Here is a 23,394-nt window from a genome sequence, read left to right as displayed (position 1 = left end):
ATAATGAATTAACAGTCTTACGCTTAATTGAGTCCGAGAGTCTTTTAGTCAAGTTCAGACTCGTTTCCAGTCGTGAATGAATGTTGAATTTGGTTTATGTTGATCTATTTTTTTCAAACAAATTTGTCTTTAAATCAGCCGCTGTGTATAAATCCAACATAACTCTTACTAAAAAACCTGAAATCAAAGAACTTATTCTCTATTTTCCTTGTAATTAATACCAAATGACATTATTCTTTCCAGGAATCTTCTTAGGAAACACCTGTAAAATAAAATATTTTCTGACCTACTACTGCACATAGGTTCTTATTTTATTTTCATTAATGACTAGTCTTCATCACTATCACCCCAGCAGCCATATCCATTCATCACACAGACTCCATTTCTAGATTAGGACGTGCACCTGGTGGGGGATTGTGCATTATCTCCACGGGCAGAGGAGTCTGCCGAGCAAACAGAAACACCACCTACTGATGCTGTGTGTGTGTGTCCTTTGGGGAATGTGTGGGGACAGCCCAGTCTGAGATGAAAAATCCCCTTCCCATCATACCTTGGGGCAGACCTGATGCTTTTGTGTGTGTGTGTGTGTGTGTGTGTGTGTGTGTGTGTGTGTGTGTGTGTGTGTGTGTGTGTGTGTGTGTGTGTGTGTGTGTGTGTGTGTGTGTGTGTGTGTGTGTGTGTGTGTGTGTGTGTGTGTGTGTGTGTGTGTGTGTGTGTGCGCTGCTATTAAATAGGTCACATCCTCTCACACTTCGCAGCGGTGAGTTAGAGAGAGGGAGCTAATCAATCCCCGACGCTGTCATCCCTGACCTCTCCTGTGTTCTCTGTACATTTATTCTGTCAACACCTGCTCATTCTCCTCAAACTGTGCTCCCACCGCCTGTCCGCTCTTCCCTCTCCCTCCCCCTCTTATCAATCTATTGATTGATCTCTCACTCCACTTTCTTTGCTTTCATGTTCTCTTCATACCTGGGAATATAAGGAGGGAGGTGATGATGAACGGAGCAGCTTTGGGCCAGACTGCTACCTCGAGTCGCTGGGACGTATTTATCTTTCTTTCAGCTCTCTGTGTGCCTGCGTGTGTGAGGAGGCTCTTGTGGGACATAAACGGGGGCTTCTATTCTTATAAACTGTGCCAGACACTTACGCAAACATCCAGGTTGCACTTTTAGAGTAAGCAACAACTCCCCACCTGTTCCTCAGCGACTCGGCAACAATTGTTCGCAGCTCTGGGAAGTAGAACAGCAGACCTCCGTGCAAAGATCGTCCACTGATGCCGCGGAGAGAAAGTTCCTATTTTCTGTTTGTTGTTCCAAATGCGCCGTAGTTTCTTGATTTTATGAAATCATCCACCCAGCAGAACAGGAGAACTTCATCACCCACCTGTCCAAACTCGGTGATTTCAACTTGATTGCGCAATCCCCCCCCTCCAAACACTTACAAACACAGCAGAGGTATTCACACGCTTGATTGGTGAAGGGCTTTGAATATTTTCTGAGATTGCTCATTTTACCTCTGCTGGCATCCGTGTGTTGCAGGATTGGCTGACAGAGAGCGCCAGGCTCATTTCCAAGTCTGGCCACACAGTGGAGTGGGTGACACCCCTGGGTTTACCCATCATTCAGCCATACCACCGCACACGCAACCAAGTGGTAAGTCCCTTCTTAAGGCATGTGTGGAGGCTCTCTAGAAGTCTCTCAAAGTGAAGTTATGATAATTTATCTGAGCCTAGGATCATTTTTTTGGGATGTACTCCACTTTCCGTCACGCTGCAGAGCTTTTGCATGATTTCAAATGTAATCTCACACATTCTTAAGGGGAAGTATTTACGCTCTTCCTGTCCTCTCTTTTGTACAGCTGGTAGTAGAGCCTACCTGTCACCTTGATGCAAAGCGCCACAACCACTCTGCATCTTCACCATAGTTTCACAAACTCGATGATAGACCACTTTTCAGAAATTCACCGGCTGACCTTTCGAGCGTTCTCCTCTCGTATCTATTCCTGTTTGTCTTGCTCCTCTTTGCTCCTTCTCTCACCTTTCACAACACTCTCAATAGCCCCACAACTGACCTTTCCATAGCGCACACTGCATCCAGTTATTTAACTCACATAGATACAAGTACTTACAGTAGTCATTAATCTCTGTCAGGACACACCAATAACTGCTGTGTGTAGCAGTTTAGTGCTGTCATGTCGTAAGTCTTTTGACTCATCATTGTCTTTTTCCAGTTCTTCCATGAGGTCCTAACGTGCTTTGGGTCATTATCATAATTTCACAGTGTAATTTCCACTCATTATGTTTCATTGGACTTTGATGGAGTTCCTGATGAAGCTGATCATAAATGAGGGAGGCCAGTTAGCCGTGAGTCGGTTGGTTGGTTGGTTGGTTGGTTTTCAAGCTGGAGGTATACAGCGCACACATATGAGTCCAATGAGTATTTACACGCCAACATAAGAACCATAGCTCTCCTTATAGCTGCCATCTTAAGACGAAATGTAAGTCTTGTTGTTTATTCTCTGACAGCAAGCTGTTGTCCTCGCACGGCCTGCCCGCAGATTTTGCTTCACTCGTTATGGTCTGGCAAGGCTCAATAAGCATTTGCTTGAATTGGGGGCGCTGCCAACGTGCATAGACCAAAGCTACTTTGCATACGAATTGATCAGCCTTTTTTCAACTGCTAGATTATTGACGAGTGTTCTTCTTGGCTCGAATGTGAACATGACTGGATGCCAGTCACTGGGGTGTCCAGGTTTTCAATAAGCGCTTCAGGAATTCAATCTGGGGACAAAAGGAGAACTCAGTGATAGACCGGCGACTGCTCCAGGTTTTCCCCCAGACTGATAACTCAGCTCACTCAGATAAAGTAAAAAGTGAGCTTGTGGGATACATTGTAGTCTGACTCTGGGTTTAATGTGTCATCCCTTTGTTTTTGCCACAGTCCCCTCTCTTATTTCCCCACCTTTAGCCTGATTTCTTTTTCTTCTGCTCCACAAAAAAAATCCACCTCCCTAAAATAACCATTGTCTCAGTCCTCTTATATGCGGGACACCCGACCTATCATGAAGCTTTAAGTACCGGATGCTTTGCGGCTGGAATGTCCCGGCTGGGCTGTCCAAGTCTCGATGGGATTGGCGCGGGAGTGCACCACTGATGGTGTACTGTGATTGCTGTGAGTGGCCCAACTTTAATGGAGCTCAACAACATCACTAGAGTTGTCCGACACTATGGAGATCCTGACAGTAGCACGTCTTAGAGATATGTCAGTGTGGCAGCACATGTGCAGATAGCATGCTTTTGTGAGTGTGTCTGTACATAGAAAGGAAAATACTGCATGTATCTGTATGTGTGCCGTTATATAAAATCCATTTTGACCTCTCGTATCCTTAAGCTCATTAACTAAGTGAGAGGAGGAGACTGACATATGCGTTTGCCAACCACAGGCAGACAGCTCGCTCATAGGCTGACGCAGCATGACGCCTGCTCTTTTAGCATGACATCAAGCAGAAGGTTGTCTTCGAGGGGCACCTCACAAGCAGGTGCAAGAGAGAAGGGTGACAGATGGTGGGTCCCCCGAGGGTGCATCTCTCTCGCTTGGAGCCGGGCGCATTCCCTTGATTTGATCTGCTTCTTTTAATGTCCAGCAGGGACAAGGAAGCTGATTAGCTTGTACTTTTTTTTCCCAAGGCCTAAAGAAGAATAAATGAGTGAGCAAGTGAAGTGATGACTTCATGGATGAGTGAGGTTTTAGCTTACATTTCACAGATAACTTTCTTCATCCCCTGCAATAATTCTATAATCCAGTTGCATCACTGGGCAACAAAAATGAAACAAACTTGCAGAAAGGTCACCTTTCCCCTTCATAGCTGGATTAAATTCAATCTCCCAGCCTCCTCTCTGCCTCTTAAATCCAAGGCGACGGTGTTTCTGGGGGTCATTAGTAATTAGACTCGAGATAGAACGGGAAGATGAAGTGTGATGCACAGTAAGAAAACCAATAAGCGGAGAGAAAGCGGCCACAATAGCATCACATAATCAGACACGAGTGTGTGTGTGCTTGTATGTGCATCTTTGCGTTTCTGTTTGTTGGGTCTTTCCAGTGAGCTTACAGAGACGAGCACAAATGGCGACCTGTGTAATCGAGTATTTTCCATGGCTGATGGGGAGGTGAGGAAATTAGAGTAGGATGGAGTCGCTGAATGCAGCATGAACATGCATCAGGGAGGCTGCTTAACAGGATTGGGAGATACTAATCGGATCAGAGGTCACTCTGGCTCAGATTCCTTCTTTATTTTTCATTCCCCCTCCCAGGCAAGGTTACAGTGAAATCTCACTCTCAGAGGATGGTGACACAGGGGAGTCGCCAACTGGATTGGCTGGATTTGACTGGATTTGTGAGTTTATCGCGTGACTAAAAGCTTGTGATCTAGTGTCCTCTATGTGGAAAGAATCAGTTTGGTTAATGCACTCAAAAACGTAGTAAAGTAGCAGCTGGTGGTCTGATAGTGATACAAAAACAGTCCAGTGTCACCAAGTAGTTAAATATAATGTGTTCAAAGAGTTAATACCTTTAGATAAAAGAAAATAAATGAGCTTATTGATCATGGATGGATTATGAGACGAGGGGCCCCTGGGCACAGACACATAAAAGGCCCCCCACCCCTCCCCCACAGGAGCGAGACACCTAAACTGAAAGAGACACTTTTTGTATCTCTCTGTGTCTGTTTTGCGTCTCTTTGTAGTTGTTTTGTGGGTTTTTCTTTTCATCTCTTTCTGCCTTACTTGCAGTGGTTTTGCATCTCTTTGTGGTTGTTTTACATCTCTTTGTGATTATTTCATGTCTCTTTGTGGTCATTTTGCAGACTTTCTGGTCATTTTGTGTTTCTTTGGTTGTTTAGCATCTCTTTGTGGTCGCTCCGAGTTTCTTTGTGGTCATTTTTTGTGTCTCTTTGTGGTTGTTTTGGCCACTCTGTGTTTCTTCCATCCAGCCATGTTATTAATGATAAACCCATATCAGAATTATGAAGACTTCTGTTTCTACTAGTGCTGTCAATCGATTAAAATATTTAATTGCGATTAATCGCATGAATGTCATAGTTAATTCGCGATTGATTGCAAATTAATCGCACATTTTCATGGAAAAGTGGATAGGCTTGCTTTGTGCAAACGTTTTTTAATTGAAAACAACGTGTAGTGTTATATTTCACACTAACATTCTCACTTTGTGCAGTCATTCACATCTGAATCAATCAAATCTCACGCAATTTAACACTGTCAATAAACAGATGATAAAAAAATAAATACTTGGTCACAAAAAAGTCCCTTCAACAAACCTTTCTAAGGGAACAAAACAGGGTGATACAAGATAAAGTCACAAAGTGCACATCATTGTAAACTAGGACTCAGCCTATAGTGCAGTTAAACCATGGCTTAAACTTTCCTTTCTTAAGTTTCCTTTCAACATAATAGCATGTCGAAAGCCATCCATTGTCGCCTGGTTTTAACAAGGGGTGGCGGAGAATTCACATTCGCCGTGTGTTTGGCCATCAACTGGTATTTCAGACTGGATGTGCTACGGCGATAACTCAGTTCACACGGAAAATACACACAGATAACTTTGGTCTTGTCAGTCGACTCATCTGGCAACTTTTTGAAACTAAGCTTTCCGTTCAGAATCTTGTTCGCATCCATTTCGACATTTTGCGCTTGACATCCGCGCAAACCGGTAGCCTACTCCTTTACAGCTAGCAAGCAGACAAGACCAAACACGTGCGTGGTGCGTGCCTATTGTTTTGTTTCCGGCTTACAGTTGGATCCTGTAGTTTCTCTTACATTACTAGCAGTGGCCACAGCTTATAAAAAAACTACAAATTCACAAAGAGCGTTAATCTCGCGATAAAAAAATGGCGCAGTTAAAATTGATTTGCGTTAACGCGTTAATAACTCAATTTTTTTTGACAGCACTAGTTTCTACGCATTTCCAATCCCATCTTGCTAAACAGGCGATGTGCTGTGTCTGTCTGACTTACTTTTCCATTGTAGAAGCAGGACTGAATCAGACTCGGAGACACGCTCTGGGCCTGTACAGTCAGAATGAGTCTGCTTTTCATTCTAATTCAGGGGAACAACGTGTCTTTAAATGTCGGCTTGATGCCCTCCATGCCTCCTTTTGCTTTGGAACAGAAGCGAGCCGTTCTCGGGGGTAACGTGGGGTTTCGTTGATCTTGCAGAATCTTGTGGCATTTTGGGGTGAAATAATGAATGCAGCTTGAGTTTCAAGGGCAAACCCGAGCGGTAGGAAAAGTTTGGTGGAAAGGAGGTCTGGAAAAGGTCAGTGGAAGTGTGCTGAGACACAGGAGTGTGCGTGACTCTGACTCTGTAGCTGACTTCATCTATCTTCAGGGGGAGGTAGAGGCCTAGGTGACCCCGTACAGCATAAAAAGGAGGAGTGTGAGGTGTAACTGTTTCCACTTAAATAGATGAGACATGTGATATTAACCTCTCTGTGATGAATGGGGATTCCCCTCTCAGCAGCATGGCTTATATAGGGCTGTTGTGTCCACAACCATATGTGCCGCAGCTCTCAGGTGATTTAGACGACAGAAGCTTACTCCCCACAACACAACAGGGTTATCCAAGGCCTCATTCATCACAGCATCAGGTTTTGAATCAGGTCTTGTACACAAATCATGCACATATGCATTATGATGATGAGGAGTACGGCGTATAGTAGTGACCTCATTTACAGCATGGCAGTCCATTACTCAGACCAAAGGTAACCTCCATTTCTTTCACACCTCACTCCTTGTTACACACAAGTCCTCGATGGATGGATGGATGGATGGATGGATGGATGGATGGATGGATGGATGGATGGATGGATGGATGGATGGATGGATGAGATAGCAGCCATGGCACAAACTAATGGGGTTTTACCACACTGCGCTTCTATTTTAAAGCCATTTCTTGATAATTGTGTGATCCTGTCATTCATCACACGGCGACCTTCAAGCATTTGACTGGAGTCACCAAACCGAGTAGCTGGCAGGCTGCCTGAGGCGAGCTTTAATGTGCTTTCATCTATGTGAACACCTGTCACTTAAATCCCTCTATGTTCATGTCTTTTTTTAATGCAACAGGGCTGTCATACAAAAATATTAATTACAGAGAAGTCCTATATACATTATTGGAGCCTTATTATTGACAAATCACCTCTGATACTGTTTTCATGCTGGCTGCACGACTCGATGGTCCACCACTTTGACTCAAACTGAAATATTTCGACAACTATTGGATGTGAAAACTGCCATTACACTTTCTTCCAGATATTCATGGTCCTCTGATGATGAATCATACTGATCCCTGACGTTTCGTCTAACACCATCATAAGGTTTACATTTTTATTTTTTGGGGAAATGTTGTAACAATCATTGTATAGATTATAGATAACAGTTGGTGCAGATATCCATGGTCTCAACATCATGAATCTCATACATTTTGGACAGACATTCATCCCTCTGAGACAATATACAGCATCCTAATGATTTTCATAAGCCAACATGAGTTGGCGTTACTGTTTTTGGAAAGTCTCACACACTATTGGATGGATCTCCATGAAATTTGGCTCAGACATTCCAGCATCTCTCAAGATGAATTTTATAACCTTGATGACTCTGTAACTCTCCATCTAGTGCCATCATCAGGTCAGATTTTTAGTTTATCCAATACTGTAGATCATCCCTTCGTCGAATTTGGAAAATGTCTCCATTAAAAACAGCAAAGACAGATTTAAGTGGTGAGATCATACAGAGAGGCGTCCTGGAGCTGCTCCTGAATAATGAAACTATTACGACACCTGACAGCACCCGCAGTGATTTCACTGAGACATGGAGACATTCATTCACAGCTGTATACCTAACATTCAATTAAACCTCATCTGGATGCAATATCTCAAGCAAATGGTCCATCAGCGATGCTGACTTAACAAAAAATGACCAGAGTCATTGACATAGCACGGTGTAATTCTGCTCTAGAGTCCGTTTTCCCCTCTAAATGCGTGAAAACGCCTCACTATCAGGATTCACAACATATTGCACTCTTGCTAAAACCTTTACAGCTCTCGAGAGAGCGTCCCACATGAAATGTCTGGTTTCCAACTTTCCAGAAGGTCATTATAGACTTGGAGGAAAGAGCGTGGAGCTGAATGGGGAATAGCTTGAATTGTGGATGGATGTGCACTTCAAAGGGCTCGTGCGTCCTCAGTGTTCATCCCATAGAGAAGCGAGAAAGATCAAATAAAAGAGCTGTACATTAGCACCGAACACATGGTTATTAAAGACTCCTCAGGGTGGCAGTGGTCATGCTGTGGTCTCATTCGCCCCTGTTCATGAGTTATTTGTGTTATGGATGACAAACGAGTTGAACTCAACGACCCCATCCAGCAATGTCAATTCGTCAGAGTTTACAGTCAGTCCATGGCAGTATAAAGCAAACATTTATTTTCTTTCTGCTTATCTCACCCCACACACAGGCAGGACACACAGACCCCACACCGAAAGGCTCGTTTCTAATCACTGAGCCACCGTGCTGCCCACTATGGATTGAGCTGTTTCTTTATTTTGCCTGTTTGTGATGCGATTCCGTGTATTTGACCCAAAAACAAGGAACTGAATGCAAATCTGTCCTCATGTGAGCCCATTAATAAGTGGGAACAAACAAACTCAAGCACATTTTCTATTCATTCATGTTGTTGCGGGGAAATCTTTTTCTGAACAGTAATGATGATAAAAGCACTTTGATTTGTTTTTGTTTTTTTTTCAGAGTACAGATAGATCTAAGTGTTTGTAGGGCCCTGAATATGATTCACTTGAAATGGCAGAACATTTCTGCGCCAAAGCTGCTCTCCATCAGCGAGAAAAGGAAATGTGCTCGGATACATTAGTGTAGGCTGAATGCAAGGTAAACAGGCTAATGCAAAGTGCTCACATTGACGAGGAGCTGGCTGCCTGCTGCCAGCCGTATCTCTTTCCTGATAGTAGCCTGTCGTTCCCACCCAGGCACCGTTCCAAGGGTCAGGGAAAGACTGCCTCGGCACGGCTGATTGGACGGACCCTAAAGGCTTGGGAGATTAGAGGACTAAGTCTTCCCTCCACAAGAAACTAAAAGCTTGAGTGTCGGTCTCAGAGTGTAAAAAATGGGGGAATGAAGCAAACAGCTGAGATCAAAAGCAGGTATCTGCCTGATGCCCTCTCAGAGTGCACAGACGGGCAAATAGCCTGCTGTGCTTAATTTATCCCGCTGATGGGCCGTCGTTAGGGTTGTGTTGATAATAGTCCATTGCTAGTGACTTTCTGAAGTTGTTCTTTAAAGAATAAAGATATTGTGTAATTGATGAGGTCTTATTTTGTGTTAATGTGCGCTCTTTGCCACCGCTCTCCTTCTTTTTTTCCTCAATTAATTTGCTCTAATAGAGTCATGAATCACCATGATTTATTACCACCTACTTTGAATAAGCTGTAATTTTGTGGCATATTCTTAGTTCCTCCGTAATGAGTTGTTGTGGCGTTTCCTGTGCTTGATTTCCCTTCTGTCTCTATCTTTTCATCCTTGGTAAAAAAGCTCTACCTCTTGTCCAGTCCGGGTGTGGATGCGTATGTGTGTGTATTTCCATTTACATGCTTGTGTAGCTGTGTCTGAATGTGTGCAGGTAGGGTGAAAATAGACTTCACAGCCCAACAAAATAGCATCTTTACTTCCTTAATTCCTATTAAAAGAAGAGGTCACGTGGGGTTATAAAGCTCATTTTAAACTGAAAACCAGTGGCATCGGTTAAGCAAGAACCGAAGGAGGGATGGGAAGTCTTAAAAAGCTGTGTTGGGTGGGGTTTTGTTTACACTAACTTGTGCAGTTTTCCAGAAAATAAAACCCCCGTTTTGTGGAAACTTTACAGAAACCAGTAGAGGGACTGAGGCATGCCGGTAAAGACGAGGTCTCTCTAAAGTGCTCACACACACACGATCCAAATCTCCTCTTCCTCAGCAGACTGTTTACCCTAGAATAATGCACAGTACTATCCTGATGAGCACTTTGCCACAGTACAGCTCACTTTAATCTCTTTTTTAGCCAAGATCCACTGGGAGTAGCAACACTAAAAATATCCACACAGAGGACGCTGCAAAATGACTCTGAAATGCAGCACAGCAGGAAAAAAATAGTAATAAATTTCCTGAAATTTAATAGAATAATCCATATTTGAATATATTTTATCTGCGTGCTGGGTTTAATTCACACCTGCCATTACAAAGATGACGCAGCTTTTTTTAAATTAAAGCAGAGTTGAACCTCTGAAGCAGTCGCAGCCTTTAGGGTCAAATGGCCTCTAACAGCTTCCTGTTGCCACATCGTCTCTGACCCAGATAAGCAGCTGGATGATGGATACATGGATGGATGGAAGGATGGTTATAGTTCTACCTGCGTGTAGTAAATTCATTTCCACGCTGGATTCTGGTCCGGTAGGCTGAGAATTTGCGATGACCAATTACAGGTCAGCCTGAAGCATGAAATAAAGATGGATTTAACTTTGGTTTGATCACTTTCGTGGAAATTTCCATTAGGTGAAGTGACTCATGTCAGCTGTGGCCTTGTGCTGAATTTGTAATCTGCAAAATGTCAAGCGCTCCTCAAGTAACGAACTGGGTTTTTCACTTTTTCTGCATTTCAGTTTAAAACCTCGAGGAAACTCTCACCGATCAAACTGTAACACAGCCAACTTCAAACGTGCTACATTTAAAGCTCATTGTGCACATAAAATCAGATCTTCTCATCCTGCATTCCAAGTTTCATCCTCCTAACTCTTTTTAAATCCTCAATATCTGATCTGTCCATTGTTACCTGATGTTTGACACTATGTTGCTTCAAAGTAATAAAAACTGTGTGATACTTCCACATTTATATGTTGCACTTGCAAAATCATTATAAATCAATAAATCCATTACCAGAAAGTTAATCTGCAACTGTTTTGATAATCCATAAATATTTTATGCAAATTGTTTCAAGATCCTCCAATGCAATTTAATGCTTTTGAATATTTAAAATTGCAAACAAATGTCTGATTAATCAATAATGAAAACAATTGTTAGTTGCAGCTCTAACATTTCGGATCCCCTTGATCCAAGATGTTAGTGAGGCTGTGTCGTATTTTTAGGGAGTAAAATATGAATTATTAAACTGTATTTTGAGACATTTGAGACTCACGCTTGGACTTGGACAACCATCATCATCCTGCTAGACTTGAGACCATTAACCCTCCCATTTCTTTGCCTTTGTTCTCCAGCTGAAGAGTACGATGCAACACATCAGCCTCCAGATCCGACATGACATCAAAGAGTAAGTCTTCCTGCAGCTCACACCTGCTTTTGTCTGTTCCTCCACTCGCACACTAAAACTGACCCACAGCAGATGTAATGCTGCCGCTTTATTCTCTTGTGGTGCTCATTGACATTTTGTGCTGAAATGTCACATTAGTGACCTGGAACAAAGACAGAGGATAGCCGCCGAGAGAAATTGTGATTCCAGCAGGTCTTTTTGTCTTTGGCTGCAGTGAGTTTGCAGCCTCGACTTTTCCAAATGTGGCTTCACACTTGACAACTTTCTGCGTAGCTTTTAGAGGTGAATGGAAGTAGAAAGTACGGTAGAGCTCTCTTGAGGCAATTAGCTTACATATTGAAGACTCACAGCAGCACAAAAGCTGTCTCCAGTGGATATTTTCACTAATTACCTCCTCAAACTTGGATGTAGCTTCGCATTTGTCAAAAAGTAGGAAATGCCATCAGAAGTGTTTGGAAGTGTTTTGAAAGCGCAGTGTTACACGCTCACTTTCAGAAGGAAGAAGTCGAACTTGGGCTTCTGTGGTCCAAAAGCTGCAAAACTGCAAAATCGCATTACTGCCAAAATACATTCATTAACCAGAAGAAAGGGGGACTGTGCAAGAAAAGGGCTTTTTGAGTGGCGAAACACAAAGTCCAGATATGAGACGCAGCAAAAACACATCAGAAAGCGCTAAAAATAGATTCCAAATGAGGTTTTATAATGAGAAGTACGTGCGGTGTTATTTAACCGTGTGCTCAACGTGACAAAGAAAACCTGAGCGTTTTATAGTCACACTTCAACTAAATTCAGTTTAACAATACACATCATATTATCATGTCCAGGTGTAGCTTGTTATGTCAGATTTCAGCTGACAGGTGGCCTACAGAGATAAATATGCATTTGTTTTACTCTGAGGCAGTTATGCATGACAAATGACAGCGAAGCTTCATCCCTTTAATGCTGATCGGTTGATCAGAAGAGATTTAACATGAATATTTCATATTGAATTATTGTGCCTTTTATGCACCTGTGATTTACTGAGGGGGAGTCCACTTCGATAGATTGTATTTGACCTTTTGGGTTAAAAAAAAGGCAGAATGATGTGTGGTCTTCTCTGAATAAGTGCTAGATTGGGGTGTGTGAATGACTGCTACAGTGAGGAGACGAGATAGATGCAGTTTTAAAAGAGATGACAGAGGAAGGGTGATGTGTTTGTGTAGAGGACAAAAAGAGACAGAATGAGAGACAGCGGCGGAGACAGAGCGAGAGCACCGGACTGGAGACGGGAGATGACGAAGACTGACAGCCGTCCTCCTGAAGTTGACATCTGCAGTCCATCGCAGATCCAGCTGTGTGAATACTGAAACGCCAGCAGGAGCAGTGGAAGAGATGCTGCTCTGAAAGGCCGTCCCGTCTGAAACTTGAAATGTGCCGTCAGAGAAAGCGTCAGCGTTTCACGGGCTGACATTCTGAGCCGAACGTGACACTGTCGCCACGGCTGATTTTCCTCGGCTTCTCCTTCCGCAAGCGGGAGGACACACAATCGCACTCGCTGCGATCAACGATCCTAAAAAAGCTCGTCCGGCGTCTAAACTTGTAAATGGATTCACAGACGGGGCAGTGATAGCCTTCAAGCTCTGGCTTTTCTTGCCGTTTCCTCCGTCTCTCTCCTGCTGATTATCCAGGCCTCCAAACTGCACTGGAGGAAAAATCTTAAATGCTAAGCCCTGTGCCAGCTTTCAGTATCTCTTGTGATATGAAGTGAAGCTTCAGCTCTATAGGGAGGACAGCTGCACTTAAGAGAGCCGTGGTTGCAAACCCTTAGAGTACTGACTGTGCACCTTTCCAGTCTGTCAGGCCTCTGGGATTTGAAGGTGACATGTTTGTTCAGCGTGTGAGACAAAGGGAAGGGAAGAGGAGGAAGACACTCTCGCTCTAAGCGTGTGCTAGCAAATACATTTCCAGGAATCTTGTTTCTGCTCAGCTCGAGCCCAGAACAGCAGAACTAAAAGCACAAAGATAAAAGTCTGACATTTCCAAGCCAAAAATAAAGCGGACAGAAGGAAAACGAGACTGACAGACAGCCATCGCGTGTGCTTGTGTGGAGCTTTGGGTTTGGCCCAAGCTTTCTCCGCTCTGTCTCCATTCCCATTAGAGGAGCGTTCTGGTCTGTGGCAGCCCAGAGGATTTGAATGGCTCAGGCTCAGGGTAATGGGAACATGGGGATACAGATTGGCAGGATGCTTTTTTCACTGCCAGTCCCATCATCATCATCAGCAGCAGCAGGACTGTATTTATATTACCTTGTTCTATTTCTTTTGTATCACTTTGGTCTTGGTTTGCTCTCATATTGACTAATTGGAGTCCCCCAGAGGTCACATAGTAGAAAATGAATATTAATGCTGAAATCCATGCACACAGATAGACCTTTTCACAGCAGATGTTGTGACGTGTCACAGTAGGGAAACACGTCCACAACACAAGGATGTCCCCGTGTTCAAGGAGGAGTTCAGTGAGGCTCCAGCCAGCAGACGGTTAGCTTAGCTTAGCACAAAGACTGCAAACAGGGGGAAACAGCTAGCCTCAGCCTGGCGAAAGGAGCCTACCAGCACCTCTAAAGCTGCCGAAATGACAAGTTAAATCTTGCTTGTTTAAGAGTAAAAAAACAGCTTTTATGGTCCAGTTGTTTTTATGTTACTGTTACTAGCATGGGCTGTATTCTAATCGGTGCACAGACATAAAAAGGAATCAAAACATTGGTTTGCTAACTGTCTCCCTGGGAGTTATCAGCACGGTTCATAATGAGGCCACATCAGACTTGTCTGACGCATCCGGCTGAGTCTTAGAAAGCATCGAAGTACAGGTACTGTTACAGAAGTATTTTTTTTATGTCTATTCCTGGTTTTTTGTCCATTCTCAGGAGGCCGGACACAGTGAAACAAAAGAACGCCTTCCCGCCAAACTTCATCCACTCTTTGGACTCCACACACATGATGCTGACAGCGCTTCACTGCTACAGGTATCATTTGACGAACTGTAATAAGAGCGTGAATATCTAAGAGAAAAACATTCCTCGTATGCCCTGTTGCCTGTTAGGAGTCATGTGTCTGAAGACAGTCTGTAATGCGCTTCTGACATTGATTCCTCATGTGTGTGCACGCTCATTTTGAATGCAAGCACCACCTCAGATAAGGATTGGACCATATGCGTCGTAACATAAGCTCATTTCACAGAGTTGGCCTCGTGACAGGTGTTTGAATGAAGGTCCGCCATGGCTTTTCAAAGTCTGCCAGACTTTAATGACTGTCTCTTTCTTTTATTTTCTTCCCCTGATTTCAATCCCCGCTCCCTCTTCACCCTTTTGATCTCCTCTCAGTGCCGGCCTGACATTCGTCTCAGTTCACGACTGTTTCTGGACCCACGCCCTCACTGTGGACACCATGAATAAGGTATCAAATCACAATACAGCCTTTTTTTTTTTTTACTCCCACCTGTTCACATTCTTTCACCATGCCCTCTGTCCTTATCATCCTTTCAGAACTTGTCTGATTATGCATCATCAGGGTTTAGTATTCTCCTTTTTTGCTCATTAATTAAAGCTTAAGGTGATTTAATTCTTCTGGTCCTTGCTCATTCGGCTCATTTTTGCTGAATGGAGCAGAGGAATGATTGTGTGTTTCTGAAAGCACTGCGAGCTGATCTTGTTTTACTACTTCTACAGTGGATGCTGGTGATAAAAATACATTTACAGCAACAGCAGGGCTTCTGTTCAAGTGGAAAGATTAGCTTTGTGCAGCCAGTAACCAAATATTTTCACTGTTTCATACATTAACAGGCTGCTGGCTGCAGGTAGCATCATTAGACAGAGCCTGTTGTGCTGGATAAATGACTGTCTGCCCCTGCCTGCTGAAACTAGCTTCTCAACAGGCTCAGGCTGTGAGACAGCATAGAATAAAATGGACCAAATTACCATAAAGTCCCAGTTTTCTCTAGATGTGGCTTCAGAGCACAGTCACAGTTTTATGTCTTCACCCTATCTCAGAGGAGTTACAACCAGTGAAGCAGTTCTCCGTCAGTGCTTTATTCTCTTGATGTGCGAGTGTACGCCTTCCTCATTACATAGGTGATTGAACGCAGCAGCAGAGGAGGGGTATTAAATATCTTAGTCAACACCTGAGCAAACGATTATTTTTTATGGTGGCTGAATCTTCCTGCCAGGCTCTGAATGATGTCATTGTTAGTGCACACATGAGGGCAGAAAGCAAACTGTGATGACTGAGACCAGATCAGTCTGAGGAGCTCTTTTTGTTCTTTAAAGTGAACCAACAACTGAAGAAATGCATGAAAAATGTTCAGTATTTCAATAAGGAAACCAGCCTGTTAGCTCAGTTAAGATTAACTAAATTGGGGTGAAAACTTCTATCGTTTGCACTGGGGGAAGTTTTATCTGTAAACACTGCAAGCATCAGAGGTTTTGCACTCACACATACTTTAACATTATAGAAGATATCTGACATGAATTTAAGGTAAACAGCAGGAAGTGCATTCATGCTAACAATCCATTTCTGTATTTGACGTTATGTTTGTGAGCCTTGCTAACCCCTGCTTCCTGTTGATGGTCTGAGACCGATGAGTTCATTTCTTACCACCTGTGGAGCTAACGTGTTAGCGTCATTACTGCAGCTAGCTGCTGTTTCTCTCTGGAGTTCTGTGTGTCATGTTCGGTAGCCACAGTCACCGCGTGTTCTTGAACAATTTTACGTCTGAAAAATAATTTTCTGCAATTCTAAATATGCAAAATCTTGAGCACACGTCCTGGGAAACCCATCTATGACCTGCACAGGTGATGCTGTCGTTGTACATTCTCCCTGTTTTGTGTTGAACCATGCAGTTCTCTCTACTCACATTTGACAAAAACATAGTTCACAGTACAATTGAAGCAGGAATGGAGAGGAGATACAGCCAAAGCAGAACTCTGGAAAATGATCCGTTTGCTTGACATGGTGATAGACTGATGCTTGTTCTCCCTCTTCCTTCTCTGCCCTCTTCATTCCTTTCCTTTGCATCTTTTATCTCGTCAAGAGGCAGGAAAGTGTGGGGAGCTTGTCAGTCAAGTGTTTGGACCGCATTAACTCAAAGTATACATCCCTCTGCCTCTTTGTCCTCCCGTCAGGTCTGTCGGGAGCAGTTCATCGCCCTGCACAACCAGCCGATCCTTCAAGACCTGTCCAACTTCCTGCTACTCAAATACTGCACCAGACTCCCGTGAGTTTACACACCTGCATGCAGGAACACTTATGATTATTCACACCATAAAGGTATGAAACATGGACATAGTATCCATGACATCATCTAAAGGTTTTTAAAGAACTATCGTGAAGCTTCGCCATCTTGGCAGTGCTGAAACCTAGCAGCTAGCTCTCACTCAAAGCAGCCATGCCCATAATTATGCATTATGCATTTAATATAATTTAAATTAGTGAGTTTTATCAAAATTCCCCCCTGTATGGTTAAGGACATTAGCCATAGAGACCAGGTACCAGGCTGTAAACATTGCTTATGCTGCTGTAAAGTTGAGCATTTTAATATTAACTCACTTTTGGAATCAGCCTCAAGTGGCCATTCGTGGAACTGCAGTTTTTATCATATTGGCTTCAATTTTCAGCCTGCGAGGTTGTCCTTTAAGTCCTTTAAGTCTCAGGAGCCAACCACAATAAGTTAGCTGTCACTTTTACGGTGATAAAAAAAGGTATAGCTATCTTTTTCCACGTAATAGTTACAAATTTTCACGTTTATTAACTCGCGTCTCCAATCTGAGCCTCTTGTTCTGCATGAATTGTTCTTCCACAACAAGCATCGCTGCCATCTGTGTTTGTGTAAGGCTGTGTGTTATCTTTATGGACTTTTACGGTTTAGACAAAAGCCATCAAACATGCAGCCCCCACATGTACATACATAATAAAAGAGTCCAAACAGAAGGCGTGCACTCAGAGGAGGTTATGAGATTATAAAAGTTATCTCAGCGTGCCGGAGTTTTTCCTCCACTTGTCTGTGACATTAGATATAAAATGATTTCTCTCTCTCTCTCTCTCTCTCTCTCTCTCTCTCTCTCTCTCTCTCTCCTACTGGCCTCAGGCTGGGTTATGCTCATCATCTGACTGTGTTTTTCTCTCTCTGGGATAATTGGACACCTTCTCCACAGCCTTTACTCCACAGCAGCCCTCGTCCTCTTTGTCTTTCTGCCTCCCTTTCACGCAGACACATGAATGCTCCCGAAGCCTCACAAAGACATTATTCATTCTCGTGGGCACCGGAGAGAAAGGCGTGTGGGAATAGAAAGACTTTTTGGTTTCCTTCACTTTCACAATGAAGAGATTTTTAACCAGGACAGAATATATAAAATGTGATGATAATTTAAGCCACTGCCTTTGTTAAACCAAATGTCACTTGACCCTTACAATGTATTTAGTTTTTTTAAATTCCAAGCATTTATTTCATTGTGCCCACCACTTTAGTCCAAACTGAAATATCTCAAACACCAACTAATGGATTGATATGAAATTTGATTCAGGTGTTCATGGTTGCCAGAGGATAAATCCCACTGACTGTCGTGATCCCCTGACTTTTCCTCTGCTGCCACCATGAGGTTAATATCTCTATCGCTGTTTAATGGATTACCATAAAACTTCATTCAGGCTTTCATGTCCCCTTTAGAATGAACGGTAATAATTTCGGTGATCCCTTAACTTAACTTAACTCCTCAGGCTAAAAATTAAATTCATCCTATGCTTTGGTTTGTCATTAGGCTGAGCTGTATGTGGTATTTAGTGCTAATTAGCATACGTTAGCATGCTAATACATTAAACTATTAAGTGGCCACAGCAAACACACCTGCATCATCAGCATATTAGCATTGTCATTTTGAGTGTGTTAGCATGCTAATATTAGCATTTAGCTCAAAACACAGCCTCAGAGAGCTGCTAGCTGCTACTTGACAATGTCATCAAACTATGTCTTTTGTCATTTTTTTGATGGAGAGACCCTTACTTTGAGTTTTTATGTATTATTTACTTTTTCTACAGCACGGTATTCTTTTTAAAAATGACGACCAAATAAAAGATGCATGTTCTTTTATGCGCTTTTCAACTTTGACAATAGTACCAGTCTGTTCTCATCCCACAGGCAGAACAGTGAAAGATTAAGTCAGACTTTTATGAGTGTACCAGTCACATCTCACGCATTGTCAGGTGTGTTGTGACAACTCTAGCACATCACATTAGAAGTAATGACGATGGGCTCGTTCAAATGCAGTCGCTGGACTGGCTGTTTGTCTAATAAAGGAACGTGGGTCCAGGTTTGTGCAGCCTGCAGAGGCTGAAAAACGTGGGACCATCAGGCAGCAGAGCCAGTGAATACACTTGATTGCAGGTTTAAACTTCTTGGACACCTCAGAAAATCCAGTTCCCTTTGACATATTTCACACTTCTATCATTAAACACACAAAGCATTTCTTAAGTCTTAACTTGTCTTTACTCCCCTCTATTGTGGCAGCACCGAGGCCAAGAACAAGAAGTACCAGGAGTACAGGAGGCTGATGCTGCTGCTGGCCAAAGTGCCCCAGACAGGTCAGTTTGCATGCAGCTGCCAGGCGCCCAAACACCTGGCCTCACCAAGGCTTGGTTATTGTGTGAGGGAGCCAACACACAGGAGCTGGCTTTAGATTATTTTTTTCTTTCTAATTGGATTGAAGAGGACTTTTATATCCTGAAGCTCTGTTCGAGGTTAAGACAGTCCTGTACTTTCTATCCTGTTCTCTAATTGCTAATTGTTGTTGCCTGTTGTTTATATAGTAATCCCATTGTCCGTAGTCGGCTGTCCAGCGGTCTGTGCTGCACAGACGACGCTGATTCAAACAGGAAAAGCCACTGAGTTCAGATAAAATTCAATGAGTGGTGGATTCATGTCTGCCTGTTCGACCACCAGCAGGTCCAGATTCGTTGGTTTTCCTTTGACGCCACTGCGAGCGTTTGTCTGTTGTTGTCCAGACTGGAGGCATCACCTCTCTGTCGATCAGGTGGACGGAGGCTTTGCTGTTATGCAACCCCTCTCTCCACCTCCATCTGTACACGTACTGTGTGCTTGGCACCGACAGCTGGGTTGTATAAATTGATTACTGTTAATTGTGTCCCTCCTCTGCATAATCAGCTTACGTGGCTGAGTTCAGTCAGGTGTGCTCCAGAGGGGTGTGTGTGTGTGTGTGTGTGTGTGTGTGTGTGTGTGTGTGTGTGTGTGTGTGTGTGTGTGTGTGTGTGTGTGTGTGTGTGTGTGTGTGTGTGTGTGTGTGTGTGTGTGTGTGTGTGTGTGTCCACTGTGTCTAAAATCCATTATAATCTTCACTATGAAGGATCCTGAATTATTATTAAGGTGAACCTGGTTCTGTTGTGGGTAATCCAGCAGGATGTCAGACAAATAAGGTGCATCTATGACCACAGAGACGAGGGAGAAAGGAGGGCTGGAGAGCATTCTGGGTAATTTGGAGCCATTACTGTGCAAAGACACTAATGCTTCACCAGAAGAGTCTGAGTTATTCAGCGTGCTCGTGTGTTTTCTCTTTTAAACTCTGACATTTTTTACTTTGGTGTCATTTCACACCACTGAAGCTGCGAGTTTATAAGACCCAAAGTGTTGTAAGTGGTTGTCAGGACATGTCTTTTCAGTTCTATGTGCCGCCACACGATGCTGTACATTATGCGGCCATGGTAACAGTCTGTCTCTCTGGTACCATGATGACATAATATTCTTACACAACACACAGTAACTTAAGAAAAAATACATGATAGACATAAACTACAAAGATAAACTGGATGGAGTAGACTGAGGTTTGGAGCTCCTTGCTGTGAGGATTAACATTTTAATGAGCTGAAACTGTTTCAAGAGTTTATATCAGTTCAACCTTCATGTTGATGTTTTGAGAACTACCTAAACCTTTACATAGTTTGTATTTTATCTTAAGTGTGCATGTCAACATCGCTTTGTAGCTAGATTTAGTTTTTTGTGGCTTTTCCTCAATAATTCACGCTGCAGCTCCTGCAGCTGTCAGGAGGCAAAGAGCACAGGAGGCGAAGGCAGAGTGCAGGGCAGCGTCTCATCCACAGCTAATATTAGTCATTCAAGTGGTGTTTTAAGGTTCATAGAAAATGTGCTGGTGCCCAGTAAAACTGAAAGGCTGTACCTAATTTAGATTAAAGTTCCTGAGTTTGACCCACTTTAAAAAACTCCTATTCTCCCTCACATGAGGATCATAACACAGGAACAGCCTACATCCTATCCACATCCGAAAATTATTAGCATCTTCCTTAATTGAGCATTGATCGCATTAAGGATAGATTAATCTCCATGCAAATTGTTCCCATAAATTAAAAGCTTCCAAAATACAGAGTTCATATTCTTTATCAGTGACAACCATCCCTCTCAGGATGAATTAAAATGACTTTGTTGATCCTGTCACTGCTCTAGCGCTAGCTTCTGTCCAATGCTTTGGTTTATAACCAAATACATGCAAAACTACTGACATTAGCCTCATCTGTGCTTTGTGTTTTGTGCTAATTAGCATATGTAAACATGCTAACATGCTGAACTAAGATGGTGAACATGGTAAACATTATACCTGCCAAACATCTGCATGCTAGCATTGTGATTGTCAGCGTGTTAGCACGCTGACGTTAGCATTTAGCTTAAATCAGAGCCAGTAGTGTAATCTTAACAGTTACACCATCTGATTATTCCATTGATTGATTATTGAAAATGTGACATCACAGATGCTCCTAAGTCTAGCTTGAAAGTGTGAGTATTAAAACTAAAGCAGGGAAATTAATTTTCCATCCGTTTTTAATGCTGTACTGGCCGGTTTGTGTCAAATTCAAAGCGTACCTATCTTATAATCATATGTGCTCATTTCAAGTTTTGTTTCTACTGTAATTGAAGTTGCAGTGCATGTATTTCACTTCAAAACTGCTATCCACAGACTTTAACCTGCTCTGACACCTCACCTCTTGCCTCTCCAGGTGATTTTGATCTCCAGCAGGTGAAAGAATCCACTTACTTCTTCAGCTGAGAGGCTCATGAGGGCGATCCAGCGGAGGGAGATGACTGGAATTGACACAGTACAGCGGGGAAGCTGCAGGCCCCTGGGTCTCAACTGAGCCCCTCAGACATCAGGACATTGATCCAGCCGTGCCCGCCTGCCTCCTGGTCCACAGTCTGGCTGGAGCTGCTGGAGTTACTGGAGGTGTTCACACACAGTAAACCCACTCGATTAACTGACTAGTGGGCTGATGGAAGGAGGGGAGGTGGGGGGATACTCATCCAGGCGAAAGATGAGGAAATCAGCACCAGATGGGAATGTTAAGACTTCAATCAGAGCAAAGTATCTCTTGTAATGGATATATTCAGGTATGTGTGTGTGTGAGTGCGTGTACATGAGCCTTACCGATTGAATCACATGTGAGCGGTGTCTGCTCATCACTCAGCAACACCCTCGACAAGACTGAGCAAAAGCTTTTCACCTACAGACTCTAATTGCCAGTGAATACCTGCGAATACCTCCACAGAGCGCCGACCCGCCGCTGCGACCACCTCACCTAATCGTCGATGACTGGATGGCAGGATGCTCTCTGACACAATGTTCAAACATTTAAACGTTTTTCTGAAGAAGAGGAGAATTTTGAGAGGAAATGAAAGGTGTACTTTCCTGAAACGGGAGATACTGGACTGTTGGAGAAAGAGAAATGCGGAGGGATGAGCGAAGCGGCTCTTTGACAGCACTGCGTCCTCATGATTCTCACCTTCTTGGAGTGACTAAGCACTTGACAATTGCCCTAAAATAAATGTGTTCCTGAAAATGTCTCCTTATTCATTCAGTGGTTCAAAGAAATTGCTGGTATTCTTGGTGTGCTTAAATGGGATGAATGAGACAGCCTCTTATTTAGTTATATCTGCATATTTCATATTTCTGTTGTGCATCACGAGATGAAGGCCTCCTTTTAGATGCACCACAAAGGGTTTGCAGGCTTTGCTAATCAACTCAGATCTTATTTTTCTGGGCCAGTGCCGCATCTAGAAGTAAAAATAGCAGAAGTGCTATCTGATCATTGCTTGGAAACGTTACAGCAGTTTCAGACAAAAGGTGCCGTTGATGTTCAAAGGCAAATGTAGGCTCAGACAAACAAAGCTGGCTGAGTGACAATGTAATGAAATGGAAATAATCTTCGAGGGGGCATGAATAGTGTGCTGATTAGACGGTAGGTTTCAGATGATCTGCACAGCAGCGTGCGCCTGGAGATGCTCGTCATATTTTCTGATGTGCATGAGATGTGACCTGTGACTTGATCAGTTGTTTTTTTGTTTTGGTAAAAATGAGCGATTGCCTAATGACTTAATTTTACAGCGACATCTTCTTTGAACTGTGTTTTTCGTTCTCACTGTGCTCTCTCTGAGGACCTGCCATTAATATTGCCAAATGACACATATATTCACACACAGGGTATGTGAATATGTTGAAGAGGGTTTGTGTTTCTGAAATGAAGATATCGCCTGATTTTGTGTTTACTGACATTTTGAATGAAAGCAGATTGATGTGTGCAGAACTATTTCTTGGCGGGAAAAGTAACTTCCTGGAATCGCTGCTGGTTCCCCGACAACCCCTTGATTTTTTTCTTCCCAAGGATGATGATGGCAAATCACATTCATCCAATCACAGTAAACCTTCTTGAGGTCAAACCGTTAAAATAAGGGTCTGGGGGCGGACTTTAAAGGGTTCACTTTGATCAATAGAAAAAAATAATAATAATTTGTGAACTACCATAGCTGGCAGGCTAACCATTGACTTGAATACCAGGCTGGCCCGGCTGGACTAACGCTAGTCAGTCATCAAATTTTTTTCTTTTGTTTACTTCCCCTGGAAATTCATTCAATGAAAAGTTATTGAAGGGGGAAGATAAAACTCTGAGAGCTAACAAGTTGCTAATGGT

The 23,394-nt window shown here is 43.1% G+C and overlaps 1 protein-coding gene across 2 annotated transcripts in view; it reads left to right on the top strand.

Moving 5' to 3' along the window:
- The window catches only part of polrmt (polymerase (RNA) mitochondrial (DNA directed)), a 45,647-nt gene extending 23,385 nt beyond the window's left edge, over positions 1-22,262 (top strand). The window contains exons 15-21 of one of the 2 annotated variants that reach the window (XM_070961637.1): positions 1,539-1,652; positions 11,331-11,383; positions 14,286-14,384; positions 14,742-14,814; positions 16,539-16,630; positions 18,917-18,990; positions 21,430-22,262. In XM_070961637.1, the coding sequence (XP_070817738.1) occupies positions 1,539-1,652; positions 11,331-11,383; positions 14,286-14,384; positions 14,742-14,814; positions 16,539-16,630; positions 18,917-18,990; positions 21,430-21,479 (555 nt within the window). In that variant the 3' untranslated portion in view covers positions 21,480-22,262. Of the gene's footprint in view, positions 1-1,538; positions 1,653-11,330; positions 11,384-14,285; positions 14,385-14,741; positions 14,815-16,538; positions 16,631-18,916; positions 18,991-21,429 lie in introns of those variants that run through there. The other variant, XR_011602141.1, reaches the window with a different exon arrangement.
- The last annotated feature ends 1,132 nt before the right edge of the window (positions 22,263-23,394 follow it).

The sequence above is a fragment of the Chaetodon trifascialis genome, chromosome 4 (genome assembly GCF_039877785.1).
Source record: "Chaetodon trifascialis isolate fChaTrf1 chromosome 4, fChaTrf1.hap1, whole genome shotgun sequence".
Classification (NCBI taxonomy): domain Eukaryota; kingdom Metazoa; phylum Chordata; class Actinopteri; order Chaetodontiformes; family Chaetodontidae; genus Chaetodon; species Chaetodon trifascialis.
This window is presented reverse-complemented; position numbering and strand designations above follow the sequence as displayed.